The sequence below is a fragment of the Piliocolobus tephrosceles genome, chromosome 18, assembly GCF_002776525.5.
Source record: "Piliocolobus tephrosceles isolate RC106 chromosome 18, ASM277652v3, whole genome shotgun sequence".
Taxonomy (NCBI): Eukaryota; Metazoa; Chordata; class Mammalia; order Primates; family Cercopithecidae; genus Piliocolobus; species Piliocolobus tephrosceles.
Window position 1 is genome coordinate 73,178,954 of NC_045451.1, and position 13,159 is coordinate 73,192,112.

The 13,159-nt window shown below is 40.8% G+C and overlaps 1 protein-coding gene across 6 annotated transcripts in view; it reads left to right on the plus strand.

Annotated features, from left to right (window-relative positions):
- The window catches only part of CEP192 (centrosomal protein 192), a 142,860-nt gene that overhangs the window by 44,676 nt on the left and 85,025 nt on the right, over nucleotides 1-13,159 (plus strand). For all 6 annotated transcript variants that reach the window (XM_023228357.1, XM_023228356.1, XM_023228353.1 and 3 more), the window contains 5 exons: nucleotides 1,492-1,831; nucleotides 2,302-2,439; nucleotides 8,622-8,686; nucleotides 9,754-9,963; nucleotides 12,594-12,720. In XM_023228357.1, the coding sequence (XP_023084125.1) occupies nucleotides 1,492-1,831; nucleotides 2,302-2,439; nucleotides 8,622-8,686; nucleotides 9,754-9,963; nucleotides 12,594-12,720 (880 nt within the window). The remainder of the gene's footprint in view (nucleotides 1-1,491; nucleotides 1,832-2,301; nucleotides 2,440-8,621; nucleotides 8,687-9,753; nucleotides 9,964-12,593; nucleotides 12,721-13,159) is intronic.

The following is a 13,159-nucleotide window of genomic DNA, read 5'->3' on the forward strand; positions in this document are numbered from 1 at the left end:
GTGTCCATGCGGCCTTGTCCTCTGTGTCTTTGTCTGAAATTTTCTTCTCTTGTCTCTGATGCAGACATTGGTCATTGTGACCAATCCAGTATGGTCTTATCTCAAGATCCTTAAGTTAATTACGTCTGTAAAGACTTTGTTTTAGAATAATATCACAATTTATAGTTACCAGGCTTAGGACTTGGATATATCTTTTTGAGGGGACACAATTTAGGACATTAGAGTTTTACACTTAGAAGATGTTAATCACTGAAGAATAAAAGTCCATCTGTATTTTTTCCTAGTATTTTTATATCTAAATCTTTAAGTCATCTGCAGTTTGTTTTGATGTTTGTTTATTTATTTTATTTATTTATTTTTTGAGACGAAGTCTCGCTCTTGTCCCCCAGGCTGGAGTGCACTGGCGGAATCTTGGCTCACTGCTACCTCTGCCTCCCATGTTCAAGTGATTCTTTTGCCTCAGCCTCCCGAGTAGCTGGGATTACAGGCGCACGCCACCATGCCTGGCTAATTTTTGTCTTTTTAGTAGAGATGGGGTTTCACCATGTTGGCCAGGCTGGTCTTGAACCGCTGATCTCAGGTGATCCGCTCGCCTTGGCCTCCCAAAGTGCTGGGATTACGGGTGTGAGCCACCGCGCCTGGCCTTGATGTTTATTTTTATATAATAAGTTGGCAAAGCACCCATTTAATAAATGGTGGCACTAGGATTTGAACCTATGTCTTTCTTATTCAAAAGTCATCATTTATTTAGAATGATCTCCTTTTAGTGTTGTAACTTTCAGAAACTGTGCCTTATCAGGTTGTTCTTACTGCTTGTCTTATTCTGGCAGAAAGGACTGCTGTTAATAAGTTTCACTGGCATGTGATACCATGGTGGCAGCCAAATGTCCACACACAGTATTGAAGACACTTGAGCCCCTTTTCAGCAGTTGTTATTGTAGGAAAGAATAAGAAGTGCTGCTTGGAAAAATGTTTTGGAGAGCATAGTTTGACGGCACTGGATAAATTTGCTCTGTCTGATACATATTTTATTGGACTGGCCAGGGGCATTTGTAGTATAAATTGTTTTACTTCTATTAAAAGATATTAATATCGAGGGCTGTTTATCCATATTAATTTTATGAGGCTAGTCACACTAATATAGCCTTACCATGTTTGTAGAGACTTTTATTGGTAATGATAAAAGTTGAGCTGACAACGTTTCTATCATCCTGTAATGTAATGCACACACGGAGCCCACTTTTGGTATATAAATCTCTCTCTGTGTTTCCCATGACCACATCACAAAGTCTGGTTTTGGTAAGTTTCTTATCAATGGTTCATATATTCACATATAGTGTAGAATGCAGTGAATACTGTGTGTTCTCTTCCTTCATATAATAAACATTTTGTATCAATTGTATAATTTTTCCCATAAGTTTTAAAATAAGTTATGAAAAGCAAGACTTACTGTTGCTCTGTGAAGAAATCTGATTTTTTTTTTTTTTAAAGGAAAGTACAAGTAAAGATGTTCTGGTGAAGACCCTCAGGGCTACTGACCTGAAACTTAACTCTGATAATTTTCATGATGCAAATGCCAATAGAGTTGGTTTTGACCCGACTGACCCTGTAAAACAGGGAGTGGAGTGTCCTCATCAAAATAAGACAGTTTTGCCCATGGATGGATGTTTAGACACTGAGACTCCTACAGTGTCCATTCAAGAAAATGTGGATGTAGCCTCTTTGAAGCCTATTAGTGACAGTGGAATTAATTTCAGTGATGCCCTTTGGTCACCAACTTGTGAAAGGCGAATATGTGAATGTCACGAGTCCATCGAAAAGAATAAAGACAGTAAGTGGACTTTTAAAAAAATAGAGTGAAAGAAATAAATGTTCGTACATCTTACTAGGATATATTTTCATGTGAAATGTGCTAGTCTTTCCTATTGAAATATTTTAGCGTTTTATAGTTTAAACAAAATTTTAAATCTACTAGTACAGGGAGGATTGCTCAGAAGTGATATCTTTTCTCAGAGATCTAGTGAAAACCTACCTTTCTAGCTAAGTCTCAGCATTCTTTTCCTTTATTCCTCATTCTCCATTAGAGACTTTTTTTGTGAGTAAGGCTGGCTTGCCTTCCGTCGAAGAGATACTTTTCTTTTGGGGAAATGGTTTTTCCTTTTTCTAACTAGCTTTGGCAGACTTCAGTACTGTTGGTATCTAAGGTAGTCATCTAAATTAAAAAAAAATTGAGAATGTTGTATCATTTTAGTTGTGACATGTGTCATTTGATATTTTGGGGATTTTATTTTTTGGAAACAGATCTCCCCCAGAGTGTGGTCTATCAGAATGAAGAGGGGAGGTGGGTCACAGACCTTGCCTATTACACATCTTTTAATAGCCAACAACATTTAAATATCTCTCTAAGAGATGAGATGAATGAAGACTTCCGATCTGGTTGTAAGTATATGGATAAACATTTATTGTAACATTTCCACTGTTTCTGCTCTTTCTAAGATGGCTCTCTATGTTGGTCAGTCACATCGGATCCCTTCTGGACCACACTGTATTCTGGGTGTGCTTCGCTTGTTTTTATAGGACCTGAGGTTTCAGCCGGTCTTAATCGTTGTAGAATGAGCCGAGCCATTTCCTTAAGCAAAGCCAATGAGTGAGAATAGCATTTGTATACTACTGTGTAGTCACCATAGTATTGCAGGGCTGGAAGGGACTTCAGGTTTTGCCTGTCCCTTTAAAATTTCCGACCCGAGCAAAGGAAATGTCCTGATAAATCAGCAGTTACAACGACCAGTCCATGAAAGGTAGAAAGTGTGGTAGAAATGATGGAAGAGAAGTAACCGGAAAGGTACTGAAATCTCAAGGGATAAAAGCATTAACAGAAGCAGTTAGCTTGTTGATCAGCATCATCCCTGACAGTGAATAGAGAAACTGGTTTAGGTCTACACGAAGCCAGGTCACAGGATTTTGAGCCGCAGCCTGTGAAGATGCTGTGCTGCAGCCCTCAGGGCTGAGCTCTGCTGTAGCTGGAAGGAGCCACGCTGCTCACGGGCCTGTCAAGCCTGGCCTTATTGTTCAGAGGCTTGCGCCAGAGGAAGAAATTTTACCACTTACTGCTTGTACTAAGCTTCTTTCAAAAAGTCTCGTGGTGTGGAATTAAAGCAATAAATGAGGTAGTATGCCAGTCCTTAACTGCTCATCAGCCCAGAATGATGAGACAGGAATGCAGTACACAGTCGTCGGCATCGTGAGAAACTCAAACCAAAAGCAATGGAATTCAGAGAAGAAACAAACGTTGTGTGAGTAGGTAGCAAAAGAATAGGAAGCCACTTTTGAGGTAGAGTTTTCACAGGTAATCCTTTGGGGGCATGAGAAATTTCAAATGGAGAGAAAGCCCAGTTTGGAAGGGAATGAGATGGTGAAGGGTGGGCATGTTTGAGAAGGTGCATGGTCCACTGTGGCCAGCCTTTATGGCAGGATAAAGGGAGAGTGGCCAGAGGCTAGGAGGTGAAGCTGGAGAGGTCAGTGGGCCAGGGAGTGGATTGAGTTTTGACGACCATGCCCAGGATTGAGGCTTGTCTGGAAAGCGTCAGGACTCGTTGCTTGTGGACTTGCTTGGTGAGTCTTCTTTTGGCAGTCAGGGTCATTTGGGAGAGTTCTTAGGATGTTGTCGAAATCTAGGTGTCCCAGTGAAAATGAAGAGAGTTGCTAGTGAAAGACGCAGAAGTAAAATGGTTAGGATTTGGTGGCTGGATTTCAGGGGAGAGTAGAGAGGCAGGAAGAGAGGAGGGTCTGTGGTCTGAGTTACTTGGGACAATGGCGATACCGTTACCTGAGGCGGGGAGTCAGAAGAAAGTGTAGATTTTGGGTGATTGTGGTTTGAGGCAGAAGTAGTCATTAGTGGAAATAGGGGTCAGAAGTGTGAAGCTGAGTTGCAGTTAGGACTTACTCAATGATATCTTGATCTAAAAATGATGATGCAGACTGGATGGTGGATATTTATCACTTAAGAGATCATGGAATTCTCATGTGTTGCTGGTGGGAGTGTAAATTGGTACAGCCATTTTGGAAACCTGTTTGACAGTGCCTTGTAAAGGTGAACTTAATGAACTTCATACTTTATGACCTAATAATTCTATACCTGAGTACATACACAGCAGAATAGCGTGTACATATTCACCAAAAGACATACTAGAATGTTTATAGCAGCACTATTTGTATCAGCCCCGAATTCTCAAATTCCCATTAGCAGTGGAAGTTTCCAAGTCGCTGCGGAACCACCCTCCCGTCCCCCAGCCATAGAATGGGTTATGTTTATTCATACCCTGGAATATTAGGTTGCAGTGGGAATGAGTGATGTGAAGCTACATGCAACAACATTGGATGAATCTCAGTAACATGTGGAATGACATGAAGCTGACTAAGAACGCAGGCTCTGCAGTTCTGTTTGTGTACAGCTCAGCAGTGCAGTCCTGCAGAGCCAGCCGCAGGGCAGTGGTTACATGTGAATAGGCAGGTAGCATGGGAAGCAGGCTTGGGTGGTTTGGGTACTGACAGTATTATGCTTCTTAATCTGTGATGTTGGCTATGCAGATGTGTTCAGATTGTGAAAATTCCTTGAGCTGTACACTTCACCTCTCTATCGTAAAAAGTTTTTAAAAATCAGCAATCAAACTGAGAATAAAAGATTTGTAATTCATATTATAGGTTTAGAGCCCATTCTCCTAATATATAAACAGTTCTAATAAACAATAAGAAAAAGACCAACTACCTCAAAATTGGAAACAATTTATAGAAAAAGAAAAATGGTTGTTAAATGTACAACAAAAAATGTTCATTTTTGCTCATGGAAAGAAATGCAGTGTAAATGCACCCAGTCGTAGTATTTTTCAGTTACTTCCTTGGTAGTGATCCAAATGTTTGATAATAAAACTGTCTTAGCAAAGATGTGAGAGACATAGGTACGCTAGTCCATTCTTGGCACAGCCTTTGGGTATAATGACATGGCAGCATCTAGCAAAGTTACATGTGTACTATCCTGTAACCGAGTAGTTCTGCTTCTGGGAATTTATTCTTTGGATACACTTGTACAAATGGTACATGACGTATGTGCAAGCTCATTACTTGCAGCATTGTCTGTAATAATAAGGTTGGAAGCAATGTAGATGGACAAAATAGGGTATAAATTAAGGTGCATCCATACAAGGAAGCACCCTGTGGCCATACAGAATGGTAAAGGAGCTCTTTAATTACTCAAATGGAATGATCACCAAAATAAATTATGTAAATTCCATCTCCAAGCACATTTGTGTAGAAAGGTAAGAAAGGGGAGGATGGACATACAGATGTTTGTAAAGACATACAATGGAAAGATAAAGCAAGATACTGACTACAGGAATCTCTAGCTACTTGAACTCAAAAATCAAAAATTCAGATAGACATTTCAGAAATATTTTAGCTGTTGGCTGCATCTGAGGGTGTGGGAAACTAGGGTCAGGGATGGGGAGACAGTTTTCAGTATACACCCTTGTAAGTCTTTGGTTAACTTTGAAAAGCTCTTTATTGTGGTATCATACATACACCTTTTAAATTTGAATTATTAGATATATTACTATTAAAAAGTAAAAAATGGTATTGGAAAGATTGAATGACCGACCTTGTGCTTGGGGAATGGATGCGAGTCTGGTTGGAAAGGATGACTAGCGTGGGCGGGAGGAGAGGAGACGGGGACATGGAAGAGGCTGTTAAAAAGGTTGGTGGACAGAAGAAGCTGATGGGTGCTCGGAAGGATGGACTAGATCCAGGGAAATAGGGGTGGAGGTAGCATTAATGAAATGGGAGCCTTTGTACTGAAAAGGAGAAAGGAACTTTAAAAGTGTAATAGAAGGAGATATTCAGAAGAGGAAGGTTGGAAAAAAGGGTGTAATCTTGTTACGTCCAAGTCATTTTAAATGAAAATTTGCCTACTTACAAACTTTATTCAGAACAGTTCCTTAAGACAGCCTGCCTCGGCCGGGCGCAGTGGCTCGTGCCTGTAATTCCAGCACTTTGGGAGGCTTAGGCGGGTGGATCACGAGTTCAGGAGATCGAGACCATCCTGACTAACCCACGGTGAAACCCCGTCTCTACTAAAAAAAAAAAAAAAACCCCCCAAAACTTTGGCCAGGCGGGCGCCTGTAGTCCCAGGTGCTGGGGGGGGTGGGGGGGGCGGGGGGCGGGAAGGGGGGGGGGCTGAGGCAGAATGGCATGAACCTGGGAGGCGGAGCTTGCAGTGAGCTGAGAATGCACCACTGCAGTCCAACCGGGGTGACAGAGCAAAACTCCATCTCAAAAAAAAAAAAAAGAGAGCCTGCCTCCTCTTCTTCCCCGCGCCTCCCTTCCTCCTTGCTGATAGCTCAGCTCCGTCTATTCAAGGTGCTCCATTGCTGCTACTATGACCTGAGAGTTCAGCAGTGGGGGAAACACAAATGGGCTGCTTCCACGTTTAGGCTCAGAAGCATTCAGTACGAGAGGATTGTTGTTTTTGGTGTGCCGAAGAATTGGCATAGATTCTCATAAAATAGGAAGTTCTGCTTTCTTATTGGCTGTGATTGATTTCTGATGAGTAGACAACACAGTGTTAAGGTAGATGTTTCTTTGAAGAATCCCTTATAGTTCAGAGAAAAAGCACTTAGGATTATAATAAATACTATTTTGAGCTGCTCGGTCAATTATTTAAAAACCAGGTGATATTTAACTCCTCAAAGTACATTAAGTTTCTTTTGTGTTACCTTCCGTATTAGTTCGTTTTTATGCTGCTGTTAAAGACATGCCCGAAACTGGGAACAAAAAGAGGTTGACTTGGACTTGTAGTTCCACGTGGCTAGGGAAGCCTCAGAATCAAGGTGGGAGGCAAAAGGCACTTCTTACGTGTCGGCGGCAAGAGGAAAAATGAGGAAGAAGCAAAAGTGGAAACCGCTGATGAGCCCATCAGATCTCATGAGGCTTATTCACTGTCATGAGAATAGCATGGGAAAGACCGGCCCGGTGGTTTGATTACCTCTCCCTGGGCCCCTCCCACAACATGTGAGAATTCTGGGAGATCAATTCAAGTTGAGATTTGGGTGGAGACACAGCCAAACCATATTACCCTCTTCGGGGCCGAGTTTCCTACTTCCAATGGCTCTCAGATTTGGTTGGTTGGTCCTTTCATCTTTTAGGGCAGTGGTTTTTAACTTAACTTGAGTCATAGATTCCACAGTGAATCTTCATAGAAATATATTTATATGGAATGTATGATTTTGCACGTATTTTGAGGGCTTCATGGTTCTCCTGATGCTCATTCCTAGGTTCTATGCTGTAGGTTAAGAATGTGTATTTTTTTTAGGCTGGGCATTTTGGCTTATGCCTGTAATCTTAGCCCTTTGACAAGCCAAGGTAGGTGAATTACTTGAGCCCAAGAGTTTGAGACCAGGCAGGGAAACATGGCAAAACCCCATGTCTACCAAAAAGTAGAAAAATTAGCTGAGGGTGGTGGTACATGCTTATAGGCCCAGCTATTGGGGAAGCTGAGGTGAGAGGATCACTTGAGCCCAGGAGGTAGAGGTTGCAGTGAGCCAGGATTGTGCCACTGCACCCCAGCCTGTGCAACAGAGCCAGACCTTGTCTCAAAAAAAAAAGTTTTTTGTTTTTTTGTTTTGTGATAAGAAATGGTCACTTAACAAGGTGAAGAACTAGCACTGTTCTGACAGGTAGGAAGCCTCAGCAGTCTTTGGTGCTCTGCTTTTCCTGAACGGAAATATCCTGTGTCTGCTTTTCTTTTGTCTTAGGTTGTGAATGTGAGATACAGTCTAGGTTCCCAAAGGAGCAGTGTGGGCAGAGGCCAGGCAGAAGCCCAGAGTGCTGCAGCCAGGCAGTCTGGCATCTGGCTGGCAGACATTTCACCAACACATTTAAAGTTCTTGGCAATTCTGATGCCTCAGGCAGGGTCTTGGGCCTCCTAGTTTGCTACGAATCCACCACTCCCAGTTGTGTTTCTGGCCCTGGCCCTCTTTGCCCACTTGCCCCGTCCCTCTGAGGCGTTTTAGTGGTGGTCTTCGGCCTGGGGTTGAGTGTGCTTAGGCTGGTGTTCCTTTCCCGGGGGAACTGAGGTACTCGGCAGGAACCTTGAGGGCAGACATTAGGGGACTCCTAGTCTTTGTCCAGAACGGGGTTTCCTGGGATGGGGGGCAAGCGGGTCCTGGGGCACCCTTGCAGCCATCTTCATGACAAGCTTATAGAGGGTTTATCAGTCTGATGACTCCCGATGAAATTCCACCAGCATTCATGGACGAGTGCCTCAATGCAACAGTGCCTAACTCTCCAAAGCAAAAATTAATTTTAGAAAGAAAAAGCTTTCATTGTAAAGCCCCTGAGTAAACCGGGGTAAGTTAGTGATAAAACCAGCTACAGCAAGGTGTTCTTTAGCAAAAGTTTGACAACCGTAGAGTTCAGCATTTAATACCGATGCATCAATCATGAGTGCAAGCTTTTACATACTTGTTACAACTTTATTTCCTTAGTATTTCATTTTCCTATTTTGTATCTGTATGCTAGTGTTTGTTTAGGTATTAGTGTAATTTATTTATATAAACGTATTCTTTTTTAAGCTGAAGCATTTGATTTGATTGCACAAGATGAAGAAGAATTTAATAAAGAGCATCAATTTATGCAGGTTTGTAATTATTTGTTTTATCCAAAATTTAAAATTTTTCCTGTATTAATGTAAGTGTAAGCAAAATGTTCATTTCTTTCTGAATATACAGTTAGCATAGAATTATTTCATATTTTTCTTGTGGCTAGACGACTTCTGCTTTTTCCCTCATACTCTAAATTATTAATTGGAGATCACTGACATGCTGAAATGTATCTTTAATTCACTTAAAATTGCTTTAATGGCGTTAATGGATATTTCCATAGTTTATGTTTATTTTTTGAGACAGGGGCTTGCTGTGTCACCCGGGCTGGAGTGCAGTGGTGATCACAGTTCACTGCAGCCTCAAGCTTTCGGGCTCAAGTGATCCTCCTGCATCAGCCTCCTGTGTAGCTGGGATTGCAAGCATGCACTACCACACCTAGCTATTTTTTTATTTTTTATTTTTTGTAGCAATGGAGTCTTGCTACGTTGCCTAGACTGGTCTCGAACTCCTGGGTTCAAGCAATCCTTCCATCTTGGCCTCCCAAAGTGCTGGGATTACAGGTGTGAGCCACTGTACTGGGCTGTATATCTATAGTTTTAAAAATACGTTTTAAAGTGAGGCAGTCCTACCTCCTGTTTGTTTTTTATGAAGATTCTTATTTATGACAATCTTATTTCAACCTTATTTTGAAGATTCAAAATTTATGACAGTGTTTGATGAAGCAATAAATGAAGATAACATTCTTATTATTTTTCAGATGGGGTCTCGTCATGTTGCTCAGGCTGGTCTTGAACTCCTGGGCTCACACAAGTCTCCCATCTTGGCTTCCCAGGTAGCTGGGATTATAGGAAAGCTCTGTCATGAGCAACTCAAGATCGTGTGTATTACTACTCAGGTGTTTAAAAATACTCATTGTCCTCTACTGGACTTCATTAGCTGTGGTAGCTGATTATGCTTCAGTTTGTCCAATTTTTTTTTTGTCTAGTTTTTAAAAAATTACTTTTTAAATTTTCTTGGTAAGACTTTTTTAGTTTTTGTATATTAGGACAACAGAAAAGTGACTTGCTGGGGGAAAGAAACGAAACAATAACTTTCTCCCTAGGAAGAAAACACAGATGCTCATAATACTTCGGTTGCACTGGGCGATACGTCCTGGGGAGCTACAATTAATTACAGTCTGTTGAGGAAATCACATAGCACATCAGATTTGGATAAAGATGATGCCAGTTATTTACGTCTATCTTTAGGAGAGTTCTTTGCTCAAAGATCTGAAGCGCTTGGTTGCCTTGGTGGTGGTAACAATGTGAAAAGAGTAAGTATGGAATCTGCTGGGAGTGCTCACAGCCACCAGATTGTAGATTTTGAGTATTATGATGGCAGAGTGACTTTAAAATAGAGATAGAACAGGATGGGACAGAAGAGTGGTAAAAAACTTAGGTTTCATCATCAGTCAGACCTTTACTGCAGTTCTAGCTCTGTCTTTTAGCTAGTTCTAGGACACTGAACAGTTTAACTCCTCTGTGCCTTCATTTCCCATTAACAGCACAGTTTTATCGGGCTTTGTAAGATTTAAATGTGATGGTTCATGTAAAGCATTTAGCGCTAGGCCAGCGTTTGGTAAGTATTTAATAGTTGTTCATTGCTATTGTTATTGTTGGTTGGTGTAAAGAATTCTAAAACTGATTTTCAAAAACTATTGTCTAAAGAGATGTTTTGAAATATAGAAGTGTTTTGATTTAATTAAATGTAATGCATGTACATTTAAAAAGACACAAGTTATTCAGGTAGTGATAAGTCCTGTAAAGCATGAGTGAGGAGAAGGAGCTACTTTAGCTGTGCTGGTCAGGTTGACGTTTGGGGGAGGACATTGAGTTGGCATCGCAGTGATGAAAGGAGGCAGCAGGCCGGGCGCAGTGGCTCACGACTGTAATCCCAGCACTTGGGGAAGCTGAGGTGGGCAGATCACTTGAGGTCAGGAGTTTAAGACCAACCTGGCCAACATGGTGAAACCCATCTCTACCAAAAATATAAAAAATTAGCCGGATGTGGTGGTGCGTGGCTGTAATCCCTGCTACTTGGGAGGCTAAGGTAGGAGAATCGCTTGAACCTGGGAGGTGGAGAGTTGCAGTGAGTCGAGATCACACCACTGCATTCCAGCCTGGGAAACAGAGTGAGATTCCATCTAAAAAAAAAAAAGTGTGTTTTTTTTGTAAGAAGAACTAAGACTTCTCCCGCCATTAGTGACCTGGCCTTTGTGTGCAGGCCTGGAGGCAGGAACCAGGCTGGCATACTGGAGGAGTGGAAAGCAGGCAGGCAGAGCTGCTCTGAGGAGCAGGGTGGGAGGGTATGAAGGGAGAACGGCAGATGATTCCAAGGGCCAGATCATGAGGGCTTCTAGTAGGAGGGGCTTTTATCTCAGATGAACTGGGGGGAGGTGCTTAGAGGCCCAGGACAACTTGGTTGTGGTGCTGGTCCATCTCCAGGTGCAGCAGGCTGCCGCCATATGTCAGGTGCCCAGGTAGTGAGAGTTGGCAAAAGACAGAAGACGGAAAGAAGCAGGCAAATGCTTAGGAAATGGGAGAGACGTGATGAAGGCTGGGGACAAGGATGACCTAGTAGAAGCAGAGAAAAGGACAGTAATTCAAGATTTATTCTATAGAGTCAAAGAATTTGTTGATAAATTCCACAGAGGGAATTAGGGTTATTGGAGGGAGTGTTTATCAAAACTGGATTTCATTAAGAGTATGATTTTGAAATAATAGATATAGTGTTAGAAGTCACAGCTGGTTCATAGAACTTTGAAATTGAACTGTGGTCTTGCTCAGTGCAGTGAATTAAAAAATGAAAATGAATACTTTAGAAAGGTAGATTTTTCTGCGTGGATTGATTGTGACTTTGAGATTATGACAGAAGTTGAAGAGTAACTGAATTCCTTATTAATCGAATTATAGTAAGGAAAGATAAGATGGACAGAGCACTGGATCGTGAAAAAAATTGACCTATTATTTGGAATTTTTGTTTTGGTATAAGTAGTGAAGTTTTATTTGCATTCAAGTTACTGAATCAAGGGAAGAAATTCCCAAGTGAAGACCAATAAAAAATTGAGTGCATTTAATGAGTTCACATTTTAGTTCTCTCACGTGACTGCTGTGTAAGAAAGCCAAGTGGAAACTGCTTACTCTTTAGCAAGCTCCTTGAATGCAAACCTTCCAGAAACTTTCATGCAAGTTGGTAGGAGCGTCCCTAATCCTAATACACGTTTTTCAAGGATGTGTTTATTCTATAAAAGAAAGTACATTTGTATTGTAATTTCCAGGAAGCAGGAGTTTTTATCTTTTTTCTCATTAATGTGTCACTGATGATTAAACAGTGCCTAACACATAATAGGTGTTCAGTAATAATTATTGGAGGAATAAAGTATCATTTCTGTGTTGTTTTTTTGAGACAGAGGCTCTTCTGTTGCCCAGGCTAGAGTTCAGTGGCTTGATCTCAGCTCACCACAACCTCTGGTGCCTCCGCCCTCTGAGTACCTGGGACTACAGGCGTGCACCACCATCCCCAGCCAGTTTTTATAGTTTTAATAGAGATGAAGTTTTGCCAAGTTGGCCAGGCTGGTCTTGAACTCGTGGCCTCCCAAAGTGCTAGGATTACAGGTGTGAGCCACTGTGCTCGGCCTCATTTCTGTGTTGTTTTAATTTGAATTTCTTAGTAAGGGCAATTTATTTGACAATATGAGTTCTAATGATTAAAAAGTAGCTAGTATTAAGGAAATGAAAGGTTCTACCTGGACCTTTGAAGGTCATCTCTAGTAATTTGAGGTTAAGTGGGAAGAACAGTTTTTTGATGTCATTTAGTTGTGTTACCACTATTAGATAAAATAGTCTAGAATTTCTCAAAGCAGTTGAAAATCAAAGAAATAATTTACATTTAATTATTTTGTAGCCGTCATTTGGCTATTTTATTAAATCACCAGAGAAGAGAGAACCTGTTGCCTTAATAAGAAAATCTGATGTATCGAGAGGTAATTTGGAAAAAGAAATGACTCATCTTAACCATGATCTATATTCAGGTAATGGATTCAAAGCAGGGGCCTTTCGGAATCTTTTTTTTTTCTTAAATGTGTAACTTAGAGGTTAAATGTGTGACCATGTTCTTTATGAGTGAAAATGTATATAACACTTTGTAGTTTCTCAGTGTTGGTTATAGATTTGATTCATATGTAACCCCATATATCCTTTTCAATCTAAAGGGGAAACAAGTCAGCCAAAATCTACCTAAATTTGTAAAAACCACAGTAAATGAAATAATTTCAAATGGGCTAATGTTGGATGTTGAATTATTGAATTAATTAATTGTAGATATATTTATTATTTAGGTTGACTTTTAAAGAGATGTTTTGAGATGTAGACTGTGATAATCTATGGTAAATTTTTATGATGAATATTTATAATATTTTAAATCAGATGTTCTTGGTCAACTTAGAATTATCAAGCAGCTACTTTTTGTTA